Raw genomic sequence first — 20,099 nt, 5'->3', positions numbered from 1 at the left:
GTAATGCTTACTCAAAAAAAGATATTAAACACATTGAGCTTGTTTAACATAGAGCTACAAAAGTCACTTGCTTTAAACGTTTGATTATGAAAATATAATAAAATATCTTAATCTAACTTCTTTTGTAGATTTGACAGAAGAGCGCGTGCAGATTGCATTCAGCAGTACAAACTTGAGAATATATTAGACTATGTTAACCGGTATACCGAGCCAGAAGCTATTGCTCCACAACGAGGACATCGTAAACGCCTACATCCCGAAGTTGTAAAAAACTGTTCAACTCTTTCACTAAGAAAGTTGTCAATCACTGGAATAATTTGGACATATCGGTGGTGTTTAAGAAAAGTGTTGGAAGTTTTAAGAACAGTTTTGACCGAAAGAACAATCAATCTATGATATAATAATTCACAATGACCGAATCTAAGCCCCTTATCTGCTTATAGAAGAACATGTACTGATGTTCTGTTCCAGGAGGTTCACTCCTTCCAGTGTAATAATAATAATAATAATAATAATAATAATAATAATAATAATAATAATAATAATAATAATAATAATAATAATAATAATAATAATAATAAAACTGATTAATAATATTAGTCAATCTTATATTACTACTTTATTATAAAGTTACTGCACCATAAAAATATTATATATACATTACAGGTTTATGGGAAATATAATTATTTTTGAAGAAAATGTAAAACATTTTTTAAGAAAACATGAAACATCTTTTAAGAAAATATAAAACATTTTAGTTTTATATTTTCTTAAAAGTTGATTTAAGAGTGCATTTATGTTTTATAAGTTATTCATAAATTTCTAAAGAATAAAGTGTATTTTTTTATATAGCTATAACTCATTATATTTTAAGATATAATGTAACAAACAAAGCCTACACTTTAATAAGATTCTTGCTTTCAACGCCAATTGTTTGTATAAGCAAATTTAAGGTAGCCTTAACTTCATTGGTAGTTTTGGAAACGGCCTTATAGAAGTATAATTAGCTGAAAGGCAACTAAAGTATTCCTCAATTTGATTCAATTGCGGTAAATATGGTGACAAAAAGTAAACTGAAACATTAGATTGGCCGAGCAAATCAAATATATCTCGTCGACAATGAAATGCACTATTATTCAATACAAATACAGAATGGGGATTCGTTTGGAAATACGGTCTTGAATTGTTTGTTATAAAATTACAAAGAAGATCACCATTAAAGGCACCATCCACTATTTTAAAGCTTAGATTACAATTAACTGTTATAGCGGAGATTCTTTCCACGATTTGCTGGCTCTGTAACAAAACATTTTGTATTCTTTATAGAATAGCCATATTGCTTAGAAGGATGTAAGTTAAAGCCTGTTTCATCTAGAAACACTAAGTTATTGTCAGGAATGAATTTAATAGTCCTGCAAAAACATTGTCTTAAATGAACATTTTGCGGCGAGTTCCTTTCTTTTGGTACTAATGTAAGTCGTTTTCTAGTGAACTCCATCGACTTCGAATACTTAGATATCGTTGATATAGATTAGGGTACTTGCTTTTGAGGAAATTTTTGAATTTCAATAAACTACCCCTAAAATATGGGACTTTGGTGTTAAAACTAACTTTGGAAAAAAATTAGCCTGATAAGACCACTCTTGTGTCTCCCCCAGAGCCCATTTAATTAAAAAAAAATGGTCAAAAAAACGCCAAAAACAACTATGTTCGATAGGCCAGAGGGAGGTGATAATATCAGTTTTTTTAACTGATTTTTTTTATAATACAGGTATTGATTTATATTTTCAAATAAAAAACGTAATTAAGGCAGAATATGAATACTTTTGCAGTTTGTACTAATACTATTGTGTTAAATAGTGTTAAAAATCGGGAAAAAATGAATTATTTTGCCGCGAATTATAAGTATAATTAAATAATACAATTAAAAGAATTTTATGAATGATGATTCATCTTTAATTAAATAATTATTTAAAATAATGATAAAGTTTGTTGTATAAATTATTACCATTTTTCAATCATTTTTGAGATTGTAGAAAGTGAGTCAAGCAATCTCTTTTTAGACTTTTTTTAAACTTGAAGACTTTTTTCCAAGCCTTTTTGTAGCAAATCTAGCTTTGTCAATAGTTAGCAGTCTGTTCTGAATTTCCTCTTCTTTATTGTATCTGTACACAAACTGTTGCATTATTCCTACTGCTCTTTCAGCAGGATCATTTACGACAACTAGAGATTTAGAAAAATCTTTGAAGATTCTAAAACTAGATTGTGTGCACCAATATTGAGGTGGGAGGGTAGGCCAGTCTCTAATCCTTTGTTTATCCAACCCAATTCTATCAAAAATCAAGTAGGAGAATTGATCAACTAGTAATGATAAACTTGGGGGATCATTATAAACTCTCTTTTCAATCTTAATCTTGTTTTCCACTTCAATGAGCAATTTGTTGTTCATTTTAAAATAATCAGAGTTTGGCATGTCATATTGAAGCATAGCAGAAGCAATCTTACTTTTTTCTTTATTAGAAATATCTTTATTCAACAAAGGAAGAGGTGCAATTGTAGAATGAAGATACCAGGAGTGTTTGTAAAATGATTTCAATACTGCTTCAATCGCCTCTGGTTTGGCATAAACATCTTTGTATAGATGCATTTTATGTATTGATAAAATATCAAGATATGGTGCTTTGATAGCTTTGTCAGATTGCAAATACCATTTTGCATAAAAACATACTATGAATTCCGCCATGATATTTATTTTTTCTAAAAGTAGTTTATCTTCTTGAACAAATTTAATCTGATTAAAAAGCAAATGCAACTTTAGATAATATATGTCTTTTTCAAGGAACATTGCATGGTGGACAGCTCCTGGTTCCCTAATTTTTACACCTTCAAAAGACAAATAAGCAGCAACCAGTTCAGCAAGTTCTTTTCTATCGCCTCTAAATATATTTTTACTTTTATATACTTTTTGCAAACATTAAATGACTCGACTGCAGCACATTCGATAACAGTTCCTTTTGTACTATCACAATGAAATCGTGTAACATCATTCTTATCATAATGAAAATCAGGACTTTCAAATATGTCTTTCAGTTTTTTAAGTAAAACATTCTCTGGTTCAGATGTCTATCTTTGTGTCACAACATTACAAAAGTGAACAATCTTTAGCTCTGATATGTGGTTTCTACAAGCAAGAAATAATGGATAGATATCTAGATTGTTTGCTATTCTAAACAGGGAACCTATTTTAGTTCCAGTATTACTGGAAGTTGTATCAAAGCATAACCCTCCAATGTTTCTTTCGGTTTCGTATTCTTTAAGGAGATTCATTACGCCTTTATACTGATCTTCCCCTGAGGATGATCATAGGAAAGGTACTCCGAGAAGATAAACCTCTCTATTAATATTTAAAAGAACTGCTTATCTGTCATTTTTGAATCGCTTGCCTTTTTTTAATTCAAATAAGATTTTACAATCGAAATGAATAATAGGTGGTTATTTGGAGGCTTTTAAAGCAGCTTTAATGTCATTTCTGGCTAGTTTACTTATTATTAAGTTTACCTTTTTCATATGTGATGAGGCTGCTGAAATGATGCAATGAAGTTTACTTCCACACAAGATTTAAGAACAACAGAAGTGACAACTTTCTAGAGAACTGCAGGAGATATATCATTAATTGATGCTGTAAGAGCAACACTACTACTGTAAATATCTTTAGAAATTGTGCACGTAATTGGTTTTACTTTTTCTTTTCTCCTTGTCCAATCTCCAGGTTCAAAGTCTATATCATTCAAAATTTCTGTATCGCTTTCATCTAAAATTGGTTTCTGATCTAAGTTTTCGGTAACTCCTAGAGTGTTGTGCTTTCTTTTGCATTTTTTTTTTCTAATACTCTCTCTAGACATTTGACTATATTTCTTATCCTCGGCTCCGAGAATAAACTTTCTATCGCTTTCTTGATCATCTAAAAACTTCCAATTTTCGGCATTGTCTTTACCTAATCTTATCTTGTCGTTCATTATGGTACGTCTAAGATTTGGTGTACTAATCGAGAACACTTTCTTTGTCTTCTGTATAAAGTAATTTTGTTTTTTTAAATCTGAAGTTGATCCTCTCTTTTCATGCTTTTTAAAACTGTAGTATTCTTTTCCTAAGCTACTTCTAAGGGTTTTGTCAGATGCCTTCTAAGGGTTTTGTCAGAAACTATTGGAAATCCAGCTTTATTCCAAGGAGCTTTAACTAATGATAATATGCACTTGCATTTTTACATTGATTCTTTTTCATCGTATTAGGCATGCAATATAGTATTGATGACTTTTTCACATTTTTTTCCAGTGTAGATTTGATGTAGTCAGTGGCAGATTAAGACTTTTCGGGGCCCGGGGCTATTTAAAAGTAGAAGGCCCGTTCCATTAACAACGACAAAAATGAGTAAAACAAAGATTTTCTTGAAAACGCTATCACTGATATTTATTTATATACAAATTTTATATTTATTTTATTGAATTAAGTTTGATTTAAAATTGATTTTTTTCTGCTTTTCTTCCCCGCAAACTCTGCAATCACATCGCTGAAATCCAAAGTTTCTAATAATTTTGACTCAATAGTTAATCTTGCTATATTAATTAAACGACTATGGACCATTGTTGATCGGTGCATGTTCTTAACTCTTTTAAGAATGATTTCTCAGCCTCGCAATTTGTAATGGGAATAGTTAGAAACAAGCGATATGCTATATAAACATTTGGAAATACATCAATAATATCGGTTTCAACAATCCATTTTAAAACATGCAGAAGAATCAATGTGTTTTCAGTCTCAGATTCATCACTTTTTGAAAACATTTAACCGAATAATATCTGTACTGGTTTTTGAACATCCGCTTCGAAGATTCAAAATTAGAGTCTTTATTTTGAAAAAAAGCATACCCCTTGTTTAAATACTTCATTCGTTCATTTTCCTTTAATTGTAATGGCCATAAAGCAGGGTCTTCGCGTAGAATGGTATCTAGGAAAAAAAATCATGATAAATAAGCCTAATAAAAAAATAATAAGTGACAATTTATAGAATAAAAATATTAACTGCCTAAAAAGTAAATTGTTTGTTTAGCAGATGTTAGAGGTGTCATTAAAGATAGTAAAAATTGGAGTACCTGAGTCAAGCTCATTGTTATGCATTGTAGATTCAACACTTTCAACTTCTTGAATTTCATTTGAAGGACCTTGGCAGGCTACCTCATTTTCCGTGTTATTGTTTTCATCTTTTCTTTCATTGTTTATATTATTATTTACAGTTTGTGGAAATTGCATATTAGTTTGGTTTGATGAAAAAAAATTTGTCATTTTCGGAAGTTTAGCTACCATTTCCTCCCTCTCTTTCTTCAATTTTCTTTTACAAGCTCCACTTTCATGTTTTCTTAGCATTTTAATTATAACTGTATAACCTGAGAAGTGTTAAACTGTTCTTTTTTTCTCTTTCACGAATTTAGCGCTTCAGCTCTTAAATGCATTCACACAAGAACTCTTTTGTGCGGAAGTACAAAAGAATTGTAGAATTGCAATCGTTAATGCATTTTCAATAACAATATAATTATTCAAGTCATTAATAATTTTCTAAAGGGAATTGTTTTTGTAGCAATTTGTACAAATGTTACATTCAATTATTGCTATAAGGCGCTGCTACCAATCTAGTAATTTTTTTTTTCTAGAAGTAGTTGCGCTCCATCGTTGTCAAAGACCGGAAAAATAATATAATGCAACGTTTTTGTTGACAGTTATTTTATTTTTGTGCTTTTGTTTTCAGACAATTTGTAAATTTAACTTTGGCTCTTTTAAGTTAATAAAAGATTTAATTTTCAGAGTTAATAAAAAATTATTTACTTTGAATCGGGGCCCCTAAGATTGTGGGGCCCGGGGCTATAGCCCCCCTAGCCCCCCTTGATCCGCCACTGGATGTAGTAAAAGTTTTTCAATATTTCCATTCCTGTTGGAAGTTGCATACCTTAACAATATAAAAAATGTATTTATTGATGTTAATAATATACATACTTCAATATTTTATTACTTATACTAAAAGCTTCTTTTTTTTTGGAAAATATATTAATTATAAACAATAGCCTTATCATTTTTTATATAAAGTACTCGTGTATGCATTAAATTACGCATACAATGCATCATTTTAATGCAAAATAAAAAGTATATAATTACCAATCAAAATAATTACAATATAGCACCTGATATAGCTGGATTAGCTTCTCCAATAAGGAAAAAAACTTTTTTTCTTGACCTTAGCTCTCTTTCTTCATCTCTGTTTTCAGTTTCTTTAATGTTCATCATAAAACCTAAAATACCATAAGTCGTAAAACATGGATAAATGTATAAATAAATAGTTCTTCCAAAAATAAATTTTACTGTATGTTCAGAAAAAGAAAAAGAAAGAAAGACAATCAGTTAACGTACCTGTAAAATCAAGAATACTGCAAGTTTATAAATTTCAGCAACAATAATACGAATAAAATTCGATAGGGTAATAAGTATTTTTTTTAATTATTATAATCTAAACGAATAAAATTGTTATTGTCTCACAAATTTAATAGAGAAAAGAAAATAATTGATCAAACACAAAATTAAAGTGTAAAACAAAGTATTTCATCATTCTTAAAACTCGCGGCAAAATAATTCATTTTTTTCCGATTTTTAACACTATTTAACACAATAAAACAGCAAAAGTATTTATATTCTGCCTTAATTACACTTTTTATTTAAAAATATAAATCAATACCTGTATTTTAAAAAAAAATCAGATAAAAATTTTTATATTATCACCTCCCCTTAGCCTATCAAACATAGTTGTTTTGGCGTTATTTTGACCATTTTTTTAATTAAATGGGCTCTGGGGGAGGCACAAGAGTGGTCCGATCAGGCTAATTTTTTTCCGAAGTTAGTTTTAACACCAATGTCAATTTCAACGGGTAGTTTATTGAAATTCAAAAATTTCCTCAAAAGTAAGTACCCTAATATAGATGCATTAATATTCCTTTCAACGAGAATGTTTTTTCAATGATGCTAAAGTATGAGATGAATCATGCTCAATTAACAATTGATTTTTAAATTTAAGTGTCTCGTCATAAGAGCTGCGTCTTTCTTTTTTTACTGATGTGATTTTGTCATTGCTAAGTCCTTTACTGATTTTATCAGAAATAGAACGTGTTGCAGTAGCTGATATATCAACTTCTTTCTTTTAACTTCATTTCTTTAAGAATTGACTTTCTTATGGTTATAACAAAATCTTTTGTAATAATTGTTCCTTTTTTTTCTTTCGATTAAAACAATTTCGATTTATCGATTAAAACAACAAAATAAAAGCTTAAATAATATATTTTAATCACAGGCATAGTAAGACATGATTGCATGTGTATCGCATTTAAAAAACTTTCTCTGGATAAAAAAAGCATTTATTTAACATGGATATAGTAACTTTTCTATTTTTCATTGTACTTAAAATAAACTTAAAGTTAAACCAACGTTATTCACCATAATAAAATCTAAATATTATATATATATATATAAATATAAATCTTTTATTCCAAACTTTAAAGTATGATAAAAAGTTTGATAATAGAATTAAAAAAATTATTCTTTTAACGTACTTACAAATACCAACTAACAAACTGCCGCCATTTTTTTTTATTTTTATAGTTCTTTCTTATGAATAAACCTCATAAAATCCAAAGTTTTATGGAGTAATTACGTAATTCAATGTTTTATATTTACATAGAAAACATATATTTACATATGAAACATTTAATTAGCTAATTAATTGTTTTATATTTTCTTAAAAAATGTTTTATATTTTCGTAAAATTTGATTTATATTTTCTTAAAAAATGTTTTATATTTTCTGAAAAAAGTTTTATACTTTCTTTAAAATGTTTCATGTTTCGCATAAACCGTATGTATTTATTTTACTACATCAGGAGAAGTTAATAATGTACAAATAATACTTTTTTTAAATATGTGGCTATGAAAATTGCCATTTTAGTAAGTTCAATTCATTTCACTTCCTCTATAAAGTACGTGTTTCAAAATTGAGGGTGTTTTTAATTGATTTCTTAGTGTATCAATTCTTTTTTACTTTTTTAAATTTTGAAAGCCAATTTTTTGCAAAATAAAAAACTTGTATATAAAGTGTTAGATGATCATGCAAATTTAGCAGCTAGAAAATATGATAAACTTTGATAATTTGAATGAATTCGATGTTTTAGCTGCTATTGAGTTACTATCTGTTGGACCTCAATTTTAGTTGAATTATTAGGTCACCAATTTGTTTTGTCCTAACCAAAGTGAAGGAATTATATTTATATGTTTGTTTTGCAGGAAACGATGTACAAATACGTTGTTTCTTGCAAAATGTATTTCAACATGGGTTAATGAAATAACTTTTGCCTTGTACTTGCTCCGGTCTCATCATAATTAAAAAATAATGTTGTAAATGATTATCATGAAGGCAACAAAATTAATATAAATTAAAAAAAATTTTTGGTAACATTTAAGAGTCTAAATATTTAGTACTTAAATTATAAGGTTTTGATATGTTTACGGAGATATTGCATATTTACTGAGATATTGTAGGGGAAAGGGGGGTAATTAGTACCGCTGTGCAATTCGTACCAGCGTCATTGTTCTTTTTCTAATTCGTTGAAATTGGCGGAAACACGATAAAATCAGACCAGCAGATGAAATATGTATACTGACCAAAAAATGGCATAATCGAACGTTAAAGAAAGGAGGTAAGTCTGTTTCCCTTTTTTTACACTATTTGATGTAATAATTACACTGTCCTACTAGTCGTACGTTGCAGGCGTGGATATACGTAACTTATTTATATTTTTTTATGGTGTTAGCCCATCCATTCTTCTTCATTAATAAATACGTTTTTTCCGATTCACTTTGCCCATTAAAACACTGAAGTAGAAAACTATGTTTAGTCATAGTCGGGTAAATCGTACCTGTGATGGTGGGGTAAATTGTACCTGTGGTACTAATTACCTCAACCTCTAAAGTTAACAAAGGGCAGCGTTGGTACTGCTTCATGTGTGATGAGGACATTAAGGAGGATATGATCCAGTGTTTAATTTGTGGAGCATGGGTACATGTTGCATGCTCATCATCTGAGTCTCAAAATGGGTTACATGATAGTTATATATATGAATTATGTCAATAAATATATTTTACAAGTGTAGAATGAACCAGTTATTGTTTTATTTATAACTTATTATTAGTGCTGAGCTTTTTTTTTCTTCATACCCTTCAGTACTTATTAGCCTCACTATTGGCACTATTTGAACCTTCTTGTGGGTAATTAGTACCACCTTGTTTATTTTTAGTTTTTATTAGTGTGCACTTTATTTTAATATTTACATCTTGAAATCATGATTGTTTGTTTTAGTTTCATCAATGCTTGTTTCTATCTAAAAATAAACTTTTTCCTACATTTATTTTTATTTTTATTAATTTTTTTCCTTAGGGGGTACTATTTAGCCCCCTTTCCCCTATATTATATATGGCGATTTGAACCGTTCAAACAATTGTGCTTTTGACATAAGATATACTTTGTAAAAAGATTAATAAAAGAGCTTCAAACAGTGTTTTTCTATCAAACATTTCTCTCTCACAAAAAAAATAAATAATAAAGGACATTTTCTAGTTCAAAAATGCTCTAAATTTAAAACTAAAGGTTGAAGACAAAAGTGTGTTTCTTTTAATAAAAGAAAAAAATGAAGGTCGAACATCTATTTCAAGCATCGCCAAGTTTTCAGTAATATTTGCTTGCGCTAGACTTGTTGTTTACCGTTAAGGAAGGTGCATGGAGTAAACGTTAGCCAAAAAATCAATGGATGTCAAAACTCAGATGCTTAAGACATTAAGACAAGTTTTAACAATTATTTCACATTTTTAAAAGCTTTTTTTTATTAAATGATAAGATTGACTTTTTTATCATATTTTTGTTTTTTTAATAAATCTATTAATTGAACAAAAAGCTGGGTTATAATATCTCTGATTTATAAAAAATTCATTCTGCCTAATTAACATTTAATAAGTTTAAATATAGATAAATGTTTTGACATGCACATGTAACATTGAGAGTTTTAACAAAAAAAGTATTAGGCATTGTATTAAAACAAATTACCTTATTGTATTAAATAAAAATGATAAAGTAAAAGAGTCACTTCAGAGCAATCCAAGATTTGTATTGTCTTTTAAGTAAGACAGAATTAACAAAAAAGTATTTTTATTTATATTTAAGCTATGTATCTATAACAATGCCCACTATGTAACCCAATGGAAATATATAAAAAAAAAAAAAAAAAAAAAAATTAGAATGTAATTAACTTTATATTTGACAAAAACATATATGCGACAAACACTAAAAAAAATAAAATTTCAAAAAAAAGCATAATAAATCAATTACTGCTAAAAAAATACATAGTTTCTTTATTAATGCTGAATATCAAATACTCTTTATGAACTCAAATTAATTTAAGTTTTATTTAAAAAAAGTATGAGAAAGTTATGGAGGAATCTAAATCTAGTTAAAATGCGTGTCACTTTTTATAGTCAAAAAACTAACAAAGACACTAGATTTGATAAAAGTAACGTAATGTTATAAAATCAGTTTATGATAAAATTAAAGCGTCTCTTTTCACATCTTTAATTTTTCCTTTAAAACAGGTATTATCGAAGAAAAACTAAAAATTGCGCAAATTACCCTGGTTTGTAAGACCAAATATGACTCATTTATTAACAACAATAGACCTAAGTCTTTTTTACCCTATTTTTCAAAGTTGCTTGAAAAAATAATGTGTAACAGGTTATTTAATCAATTATTAGAAAACTATATATTGTATTTATAACAGTTTGGTTTCAAAAAAAGATTCAATTGAGCATGCAGTAGTTAAAGTAGTCCTTCAAACAACAAACACATTAAGTACTATTTACCCTACATTCGGAGTTTTTTTGATCTGTCAAAAGCTTTGAAATTTGATCTTTGATCTTTAACTACAAGAGACTAATAAAAAGTACTTCAGTACTATAGAGTAGAAATTAATATCTTACTTTTAGTCAAAAGTTATTTGACCAATAGAAAGTAGTTAATAAAATATAAGAAAAAAGAAACATATCCATATGCCGTAACTTGTAGGGTTCCCCAGGGCTCTATTTTAGTACCGTTGTCTATATATGCAAATTAAATATAGTTACATATTCAATACAATATCATGGATCTTTCTTGTCGAAAAAGGTTCCCTAAGATTGTAAGTACAAACAAAAACCTAGTACAGAACAGGTTAATAATGAATCAAAGCTTCTGGATTTTTAATTTATCTGATTTTAAATGCCTCTTTTAAACTAAAACTTAATTCTATAAAACTTTATATAATCTTTTATATATATATATATATATATATATATATATATATATATATATATATATATATATATATATATATATATATATATATATATATATATATATATATATATATATATATATATATATATATATATATATATATATATATTTATGAATATAAATGTATATTATGTATAATATTATAGTTTCTATATTGATTAATTTACGATGCATTGTGTAAGAGAGCCTGCTCATTTGCTTCCAGAGAGTTGTTCTTGTTGTGTTTTATTATGAATATTATTTCTCCATAGCATAGTTAATAAAAATCTTCACAGAGATTTTTGCAATCATACTATATTAGTTAATTATTTGATTGACGCTATTAGTTAACATATTTATCATATGAAGCTAAGTTATCATATTTATTTTTAATTTCATAAACTGTTTTTGAAACCACTAAACCATAAGGTAGCTTGTTCCATTGTAACAATTCTCTTTTGCTAAAGAAATTTTCGAAGGAAATTATTTTTCTCTAGTACTTAATGATGGACCATTTAAATTTGATGATAAAACTTGTTAATGGACGCTACATAATTTTGTTTATGTTAAATTTTTTTTTTAAATATTGTATGTTTGGCACTAATTCTTCTGGCTTCTAGACTTTCTATTCTTAGGGTTAAAAAAAATTCTTCATGTGATTTGTGCTTGAGATCTGGTACAGGTTTTGCCGCTCCTCGTTGAACATTTTCAGATTTTTTTATTTCGCTTTTTGTGAGTGAATTTTCAGACTTCTGCATAAAGTTCTATTTGACGCATCAATTTGACATATCTTGCCTACTTAAAGCTATTCGGATACGTCGTAATTACAAAAGATTTGTTGCATGTTTGAGAGGAAGCTGAGTTGCATGCATGCATGGATGCTTGTTGCGTGTTTTAGACGAATCTGAGTAGCCATTTAGATTTTTTGTCAAAAAAGCATATTTTTTATTTTATCAATTAGTAGTTTAAGCTCTATTGAATTCTTTAGCAAAGTCAAGGAAAACAAATGAAGCATAAAATCCAGTTAGCCATGGTTAAGTCTCTTGTTAGATTTATGTTTCGATTAATGATGAAGTTTTACTTCTGTAAAATTTTTATTTGTTTATCTAATTGTGTGGTAGTTTAAAGTTTATTTTTTTGGTAATAGATTTTTCATTCGAGAATTTTTTACTAACTTCTTTAATTCTCTTGCTTTTTGATTGTATTCAGTAAAAAAAATAAAAAAAATTTAATGATGACTTTGAAGCTAATTTTTGACGAGTTATTTTTATTTTTTTATTTTGATAATTTGTTGCGTAGTGATTGTTGTGGAATTCCAGTCTTTGCTTGGTGATTTAAATTCGGTGATCTTTAGTTTCAACTGATGGGGATATTTTCTGCTTCTGGTTTAATTTCACACCACACGGGTTCGAGTTTCTCAATTGTCCAAAATGTTTTCTAGTAATAGAATATCTTTCTTTATGTAAAAAAAACTTCACCTTCACTCTTTTTATTGATTCTGTTATTACTGTAATGAGTCATCATTACAATAATAACCGAATCAGGATTCAGTTATACATATGGTATGGTCTTGTTGAGCCAACATTACTCGAAGTTCTTTCCTTTCGCTTTTTATTGAGGTTGCTGAGGAGTAAAAACATTTTAAGTTTTTTTACATTTTTACTTCTAAGTTTGGTAAGCAATATTTAAAACAGTTTTAATTTTAATTTGTTTAATTTCACCTGAGCGGATTTAGCAGTAATATCTCTTGCGGTTGTGTTTATTTGCAATGTTACGTCCCGTTATTTTTAGCAATTCTAAAAAAAGTGCAACATATCTGGTGTTTCTGATTTTCATTTGGTTCATTTATGAATAGCTGGTCATTTTCAGTTTAATTAATATTAAATTTTGTTTCAAAATATTTTGGTGTGTAATTTTTAATAGTATTATAGATTAAGATAAAATTAAGCAGCCGTAGTGGTTAAAGTTTTGCCTTCAGAATGGGGATCAGTGGTTCGAAGCCGGCTCTAGCCATGTATCATTAGTAAGAAAAGAGGTGCGAATTTTCTGGTTAAATACTATTTTGCGGTGCTTTCAAAACATGTTGAATTTTTATTATACTCAACTTAACTGTCTTCAACATTTAAAAAATTATTCGTATTAATTATTAGTTGCTATGCTTATTAATGTAATTTTTTTAACGATTAGTTTGAATGATTTTATTTGTAAAGTACTAAGTGTACTATACATACTAGGTGACGCTAATCGCAATAGATTTGTGAAATAATAATAATAATAGCAATAATAACAAAAATAATAACAACAATAATAATAACAATAATAACAATAATAGTAATAACAATAATAATAATATCAATAATAAAGCTATTTATACATAATGATAATGATTTATTAATATAAAATATCATAAAGGTAATTATACATAATGATAGTGATTTCACTTTTCCACACTTGTTTGGAAGACCCTATTTTATAAAAAGTCGGAGATACAGTAATACAGCACTTAATGATCAATATCTCTGTGTTAGTGAGATAATGATCTTCTATTTTTGATCTCTATACTTCAATTTTAAAGTTAAATTTAGCGTGTCATACTTTATAGATGACCCTGAGGTTATTCGATCAGACATTTATTAATACATATAATAATAATTTAATTTTATTTCTTTTGCCCATTTAAACAAATGATTTTGAATATTGTCATCAAAGTTGATAGTTTTCAAACAAGGATTTTTAACATTAATTGAATATCGTACTTTTGAATCTGAAGTCTGTGGTGTTTCTAACCATTTGTGTTTTTTTTTTTGTTTTTTTTTGTTTTTGTTTTTTTTGTTTTTGTTTTTTTGTTTTTTAATATATTTCGTTGTTCATATTAAAAATAAAAATTACAGTAAAACTTTTAAGTTACACAAAGAATATATATATAAAGCAAACAGGGGCTCAAAGAAGATATGGATGACTGTTGTCACCACAATCTTTTCATTGAGCCCATTTACAATAACATTTAGAGCCCGTATGGCTTTAGTAAGTTTACAATGAAATATTTGTTCTGAAAACGTGAAGAATATTCGTTTAAAACTCATATAAGCATACATACACATATATACACATACACATAAACACATAAACATATACAAACATACTTACATATAGGTCAAAAATTAGGGAGATGCAATTTCATTTGTTGTTTAAAAGAGAAAATGCTTTTCAAACTTTTAATATTGTCATTTTACAAATGGTTCCATAATGACATGCCTTGGCTAATAATTGAGAATTTTGAAATATGCTCAAGTGATAGTCATGGTTGGTGTTTGACAAAAATACAATATTTTGGTGAAAATACCGATGTAAAAATATCAGGAAATACTTTTGGACGTAAGTTAATCTTATATTTATACATAAATATTAATATTTAAAGCGAATTAAGCTTTGATATACTTAGGATATTCATGAGTTTCATTACAGGGGAGGGGTTTTATAATCTCTTTACATAGTTAACTGCTTTACATGCAAAGTTTTGTATGCTCTGTAATCTTATTAATTTAGTGTGGTGTGTCTTAGCTCAAATAATATTAGCGTAGGAGAAATGACAATGAGCAAGACTGAAAAAAAGCATTTTGCGTGATTTAAAATCAAGAAAGGCCCTAGATTTTTATGACACACTAATAGCAGAAGATTTTGTTTCAATAAGGCTAAAATGTTTTTTCCTTGATTCTTGTCAAATATTACTCCCAAAAACATTGTATGATTTACTCGATTTATTTCTTTTTTATTGATTGACATGTTTGGCAACTTTTACGGATGATCAGCTGATTGTCTTATTTTATGGAAGAGAGTAAAACTTGTTTTTTCACAACTTAATGATAACTTAAAAGCTATAAACCAATGGTTAAAGCTTTCAAGTTCAGTGTTCATTGTTTCGAACAAAATTTTTACGTCAGAGTTTTAGCATGTTTCATGTTACTTTGAAAAAACTTTTTATATGTTTTATACGCATTTTCGTCATTTTCCATTTTAGATTTTAGAAAATTTATATAAAGTCTTTGTTTTCTTTTTGATAATTTTATCAAATTATCTGTTATACATGGGTTTTCAAGTTGTTTTTTTTATTTCAGTGGTTAATTTTGGTCAGACATTTTCATACACATTTTGAAAAGTATCCGAAAAATTGTCAAACGCGCTATTGGGGCCTGTGGAATAGGCTTTATCCCATAGCTCTTCGTCAGCTTCTTTTAAGTTTATCTAGGCTTTTAAAACAAAGATTTCTTACAGTAACAAATATTTTTTTATTGCCGTCGTTAGGTAAAACGCTGTGCGCAATATGATAGATTGAAAAATGATCAGAAAAATTTGTAATAAAGATACCTGATTCAAAATGATTTAAAAACAAAAAAAACTTGTTATGAATGCTCATTTGTCATATAATTGTTTTAAGGCTAATATGAAAGTAAATTTGCTCACCGCACGACGGTCGATAAAGCAACGAGATTAAAAAAGGCTTACCAGTTTTATTTTGAATTTCACTACTTAAAGTTGGAATTTGTTTGTTTGCTTTACAAAAAGTCTTTTTTGCTTTAAATACAAACTTATCAAGAATATAGAATGCAACGCCGCCTCCCATTCTTCCAACACGTCGTTGACTTTATTTATTTTATACGATGATAAATTGAAGAAAGAACTTTCTGACCAACACAGTTTTGCATCTTCCTAAGTATCTGAGATACCTATAACATCAAAAAGATAGTTTATGTAAAGTAATAAAATTGTTTAAACGCTTCAAAGTTTTTATTCATTGATCTTATGTTAATACTTAAGATTAGTGCCGGCTAGTGGAAAGTGCGAAATGTGCAAAGCATACAGGCGGCAAATTTTAAGATCAACGGTAAATGAAAAATTGCCAAAAAAAGATGTCGTTCTAATATAGTTTCGTCATTATTAAGGGCGGCAATTTTTGTACACACTAAGAAATATTCACGAGTAGGCTCTGCTTAAAAACTTTATTGTTTTTTTTCTCCATTTAACTCGTCAGGTTTATAGTATGAGTTGTTGAGACAACTTATATTTATTTCAGTCCGAAAACTATATTCATTTTTATTATTTCTCAAAGAGTTTAAAATTGGAGACTCTGAGTTTTCAATATAAATTGTTATATTATTTTTGTAAGTTGAACTCATTTTTTATTAGATCGTTTGATAATTTTTAATCAAATTCGACAAGTAAAATAAAACATAAAAAAAGACAAATAAATTTGTTTTCAGTTTTCTTTGTTTGTCATCGCATTGCTTATAGTCGGAATTTCTCTTATGACCAGGCAGTTGCAAGAGAAATGCCGTGTATAAACTCCACATATTTTCATTGACTTCTATGCATTCTTGCTTGTGAAAATAATTCTTTGTGGATTCTCATAGTTTCTTGACTAAAGTCTTCATTAACGAAGATATTTTTCTCTTTAGATTTCGTGCCGTAGCCCGAATGTTTTCTTTTTCCTGCCAGTTTAATAATTTGCAAATAATTGTCCTCGACTTGTTTTCAAATTTTCCAACCCGATGTGTTTTTTCTATGATTATTCGTTCATTTATTTGAAGGTCCTCTTACTTAACAGTTTTTGGTTTTAATAAAACATGTCTCATTGGGTTCCTCTTCAACACCCACAATTCGCAAATTGTTATGGCGGTTGCGATCTTCCAAGTCTACTGTTTTTATTTTATTCTCGGTCGATTCGCTGACTAATTTTCCTTGAAAAGATTTTATTCCAATTAAGGAAGTTTTAATTTTGTCCATTTTTTTGTCAATATTGATTATCTTTGTCTCAAGTTGATCACCTTTAAAATTTAGGCCACGCTTAAGGTCTTCAACATCACTTTCTAAGCTTTCAATATTTTCTTGGAAGCATCTGAAAATTTCTTTAAAGTACTTTAAAATAGTGTCACATTGAATTCCCATAGCATTCCCATAATAACTAACCTTTCATTCTCCATAGCAATGGTCAAAAAATAAAAAATAAAAAAAGTCAAATACATATAAAAATCTCTAACTTTCTTCCTTTACACTTTACGCTCTGTCCAATGTTTAAAACATTGAACCACGGCTGATTAGATTATTTTCTTTTTTTGTTTTGTTTTATAAGGGATTGTCCATAAATTACGTCACGCTTTAGGGAAAGAGGTGGGAGTAAGCGATTTGTGACGATTTGTTACGATTGGTCTCGATTTTGTGACGCAGCATTTTTTTTTTTTTTTTAGTTTCAAATCTAGAGCAGACTATCTTTTAAATAAAAGAATATCTGACCAAATTAAAACCTTCAGTTGATGTATCTACATATTGATTGTCATCAACGATGCCTAAATCTTACATAGCCGATGTGTACACTCCGTTAACGGAGTTGTTACAGCCTGTTAACGGACTGTTATGGATGTAACAGTCTATGTGCAGTGCGTGATCTTTGCTTTGACTTTAAATGATCCAAGTATAGAACTTTATTTAGTTTGCGCACAAAAGTGTGCAGCAACAAAAAAACAACCTTTGTGAATTATTTAAAAAAATAATTTACTGAAACCTGGAACCCTTGGTTTACTAGTCTGAAGCGGAATCCACTCGGCCACGCTATCGTATCGGTTTGTAAGAAAATTTTATTTATAAAATAATATTTTTGCATGTATTGTTTATTACTATGTATTATTATGAATTATTATGCATGTATTATATATCAGAAGAATAGAATTTTAAAATTAAAAATCTATGCTTACGATAAAAATTGCAAAAATAGTAAATTTTACATAATTAAAAGTTAAATATGTCAACATTTTAACTTTTAAATATTTAAATGTCTTGTATTTTGCATATTTTAAGCAAGTTTTTTATAAAAAAATATATTATTAATATATTATTTACTATGAATTATTCTTCATTCACATTAAGATGATTAAAAACAGGGGGCGGTACCAGAATTTTTTGACTTTTGAGATAACTTCCCGACATGGAGTAAACCCCAATGATTTACATGTTTATACTTATGTGAAACAATTGTTTCACGTAAGTTTTAAGTTGTTTATAAGTTCTGGCCATTTAAAATTTTTGAACCTTTCAATTTGAGGGGGTTATAAATTATAGTCATACTTTTAGAACGCTAAATGGTTGAAATGAAACTTAAAATTTATCGATGAATATAAGTCTAGCTGAGAATAGTAAAAAAAATATTTTATAAACTTTATAAATTTTATTACCTATAAATATAATTTAATTAACTAACTTATTTTATTGTATTGCACTTAAAACAAAAAAACTAGAAAATATTATTTGGAGCTGAATGGATAAAATTAATTATACCTTACTACCTATGCTAATTAAGTTAATGTATTATTTCTTTAGTAAACAAAAACATAAACCTTTTACACTTAATTAACTAATTCACTCTTTATATGTTCTAAGACTTGATACATTACATCAAATAACAGAAGGAAACAAATGGTTAATCAAATAACAACGACAATTTGAATAACATTGAGTCTTCAGATGTTATTGATGCAAATCCAAACAGGCCAGAAGACATTACTAGAAAAAAAGAGACAGCTTTAATCAGGAATGACGAAGAAGATATACGATTTTCGCACAAACTATATTTTGCTAATGAGCCAAAAATTGATTTATCGAAGGTTGATTTCAAGTTTACCTCTCGTAACTTTTATAGTAGCAACACTTTTCCAAGAGGAACTTTAACAATAATAAATGTAAAAGACGTTATGGAATCTTCTGGTATGCGTAAATACCCTAGATTAGATACAGATGATGAAGCAGAGAGTTTATGTGATCTTTTCCTAAAGTTAGGTTTTAAAATAGATAAATTTGATAATCCCAAGTCAACTGATGTATTAAACATACTGAAGCAGGCAGCAAATAAAGATTAATCTAAAATGAGTTGCTGTGTGGTGGCAGTACTAACACATGGAAAAGAGGGGAAAATCTTTTGCACTAACGAATCTTTAAGTATAAGAGAAATAGCAAATATTTTTTGCACTAAAGGTTCAGCAAATAAACCAAAAATATTTTTGGTTTATTAGCTGAACGAAGTAGTGAGCGAACGAAGTAGTGAGCGAAAAAATGTCAAATACTGGAGATGTAACAAAATATAATAAAAAAGCAAATCCGATTAATAACCTCTCAATTGCGATAAGAATTATTTTTACCACCAATTCGTGGACCTATGGAACCCTTATAAGATAGATAATTTTACAAAATATTTACAAAAAGGTCTTGTTTATTATATTTTGTAAAAAATTGAAATATATCACTGAAATTTAAATTTGAGGTTTTTATTAAACTTACGTAGAAATCAAGGTGCTTATTAACAACATTACGTGCACAACTTATGTGAAATCAGGGCGTTTATTCACAACATTACATGGACAACTTACGTAATTATTTATTTTGTAATTATTTGATACTCGCAAACTTTTTGTAGCATTCGCGTAAAGCTGCTTTTAACTATGCGAAACTTACACAAGTTTATTTTAACCATTTGTAATGTAGTAATTAAAATTAGATAATCCAAAACTACTTTTAAGTTTAACTACATAATTATTTTTGAAAAAAGAGTATTTCACTGCGAAAAAGATATTTTTTTCACTAACAAATACAACATTTTACAAAAGAGAGGTG

General features: G+C 28.1%; 1 protein-coding gene and 1 pseudogene across 1 annotated transcript; one reads left to right on the top strand and one right to left on the bottom strand.

Moving 5' to 3' along the window:
- Nucleotides 1-4,622: 4,622 nt before the first annotated feature.
- Nucleotides 4,623-5,463, bottom strand: LOC136092047 (uncharacterized). Its single transcript, XM_065819765.1, has 3 exons — nucleotides 5,150-5,463; nucleotides 4,875-5,004; nucleotides 4,623-4,827 (listed from the first exon to the last, which is right to left on the bottom strand). The coding sequence occupies exons 1-3, from the start codon at nucleotides 5,418-5,420 to the stop codon at nucleotides 4,623-4,625; spliced, it is 606 nt and encodes a 201-aa protein (XP_065675837.1). The 5' UTR covers nucleotides 5,421-5,463.
- A 12,389-nt stretch (nucleotides 5,464-17,852) lies between these two features.
- LOC136092046 (caspase-7-like) lies at nucleotides 17,853-19,501 on the top strand (annotated as a pseudogene).
- Nucleotides 19,502-20,099: the final 598 nt, after the last annotated feature.

The sequence above is a fragment of the Hydra vulgaris genome, chromosome 15, assembly GCF_038396675.1.
Source record: "Hydra vulgaris chromosome 15, alternate assembly HydraT2T_AEP".
In the NCBI taxonomy this organism is placed as follows: domain Eukaryota; kingdom Metazoa; phylum Cnidaria; class Hydrozoa; order Anthoathecata; family Hydridae; genus Hydra; species Hydra vulgaris.
Note: the sequence above shows the minus strand (reverse complement) of the source record. Positions and strands in the feature narration are given on the sequence as shown.

Excerpts from the sequence above, each read along its gene's own strand:
- LOC136092047 (XM_065819765.1), bottom strand. The coding sequence starts at position 5,420 with ATGCTAAGAAAACATGAAAGTGGAGCTTGTAAAAGAAAATTGAAGAAA. Across the intron at positions 5,005-5,149 it reads TAACAATGAGCTTGACTCAG|ATACCATTCTACGCGAAGAC; the intron begins GTACTCCAATTT and ends TTTTTTTCCTAG. Across the intron at positions 4,828-4,874 it reads TTTGAATCTTCGAAGCGGAT|TGATGAATCTGAGACTGAAA; the intron begins GTTCAAAAACCA and ends GTTTTCAAAAAG.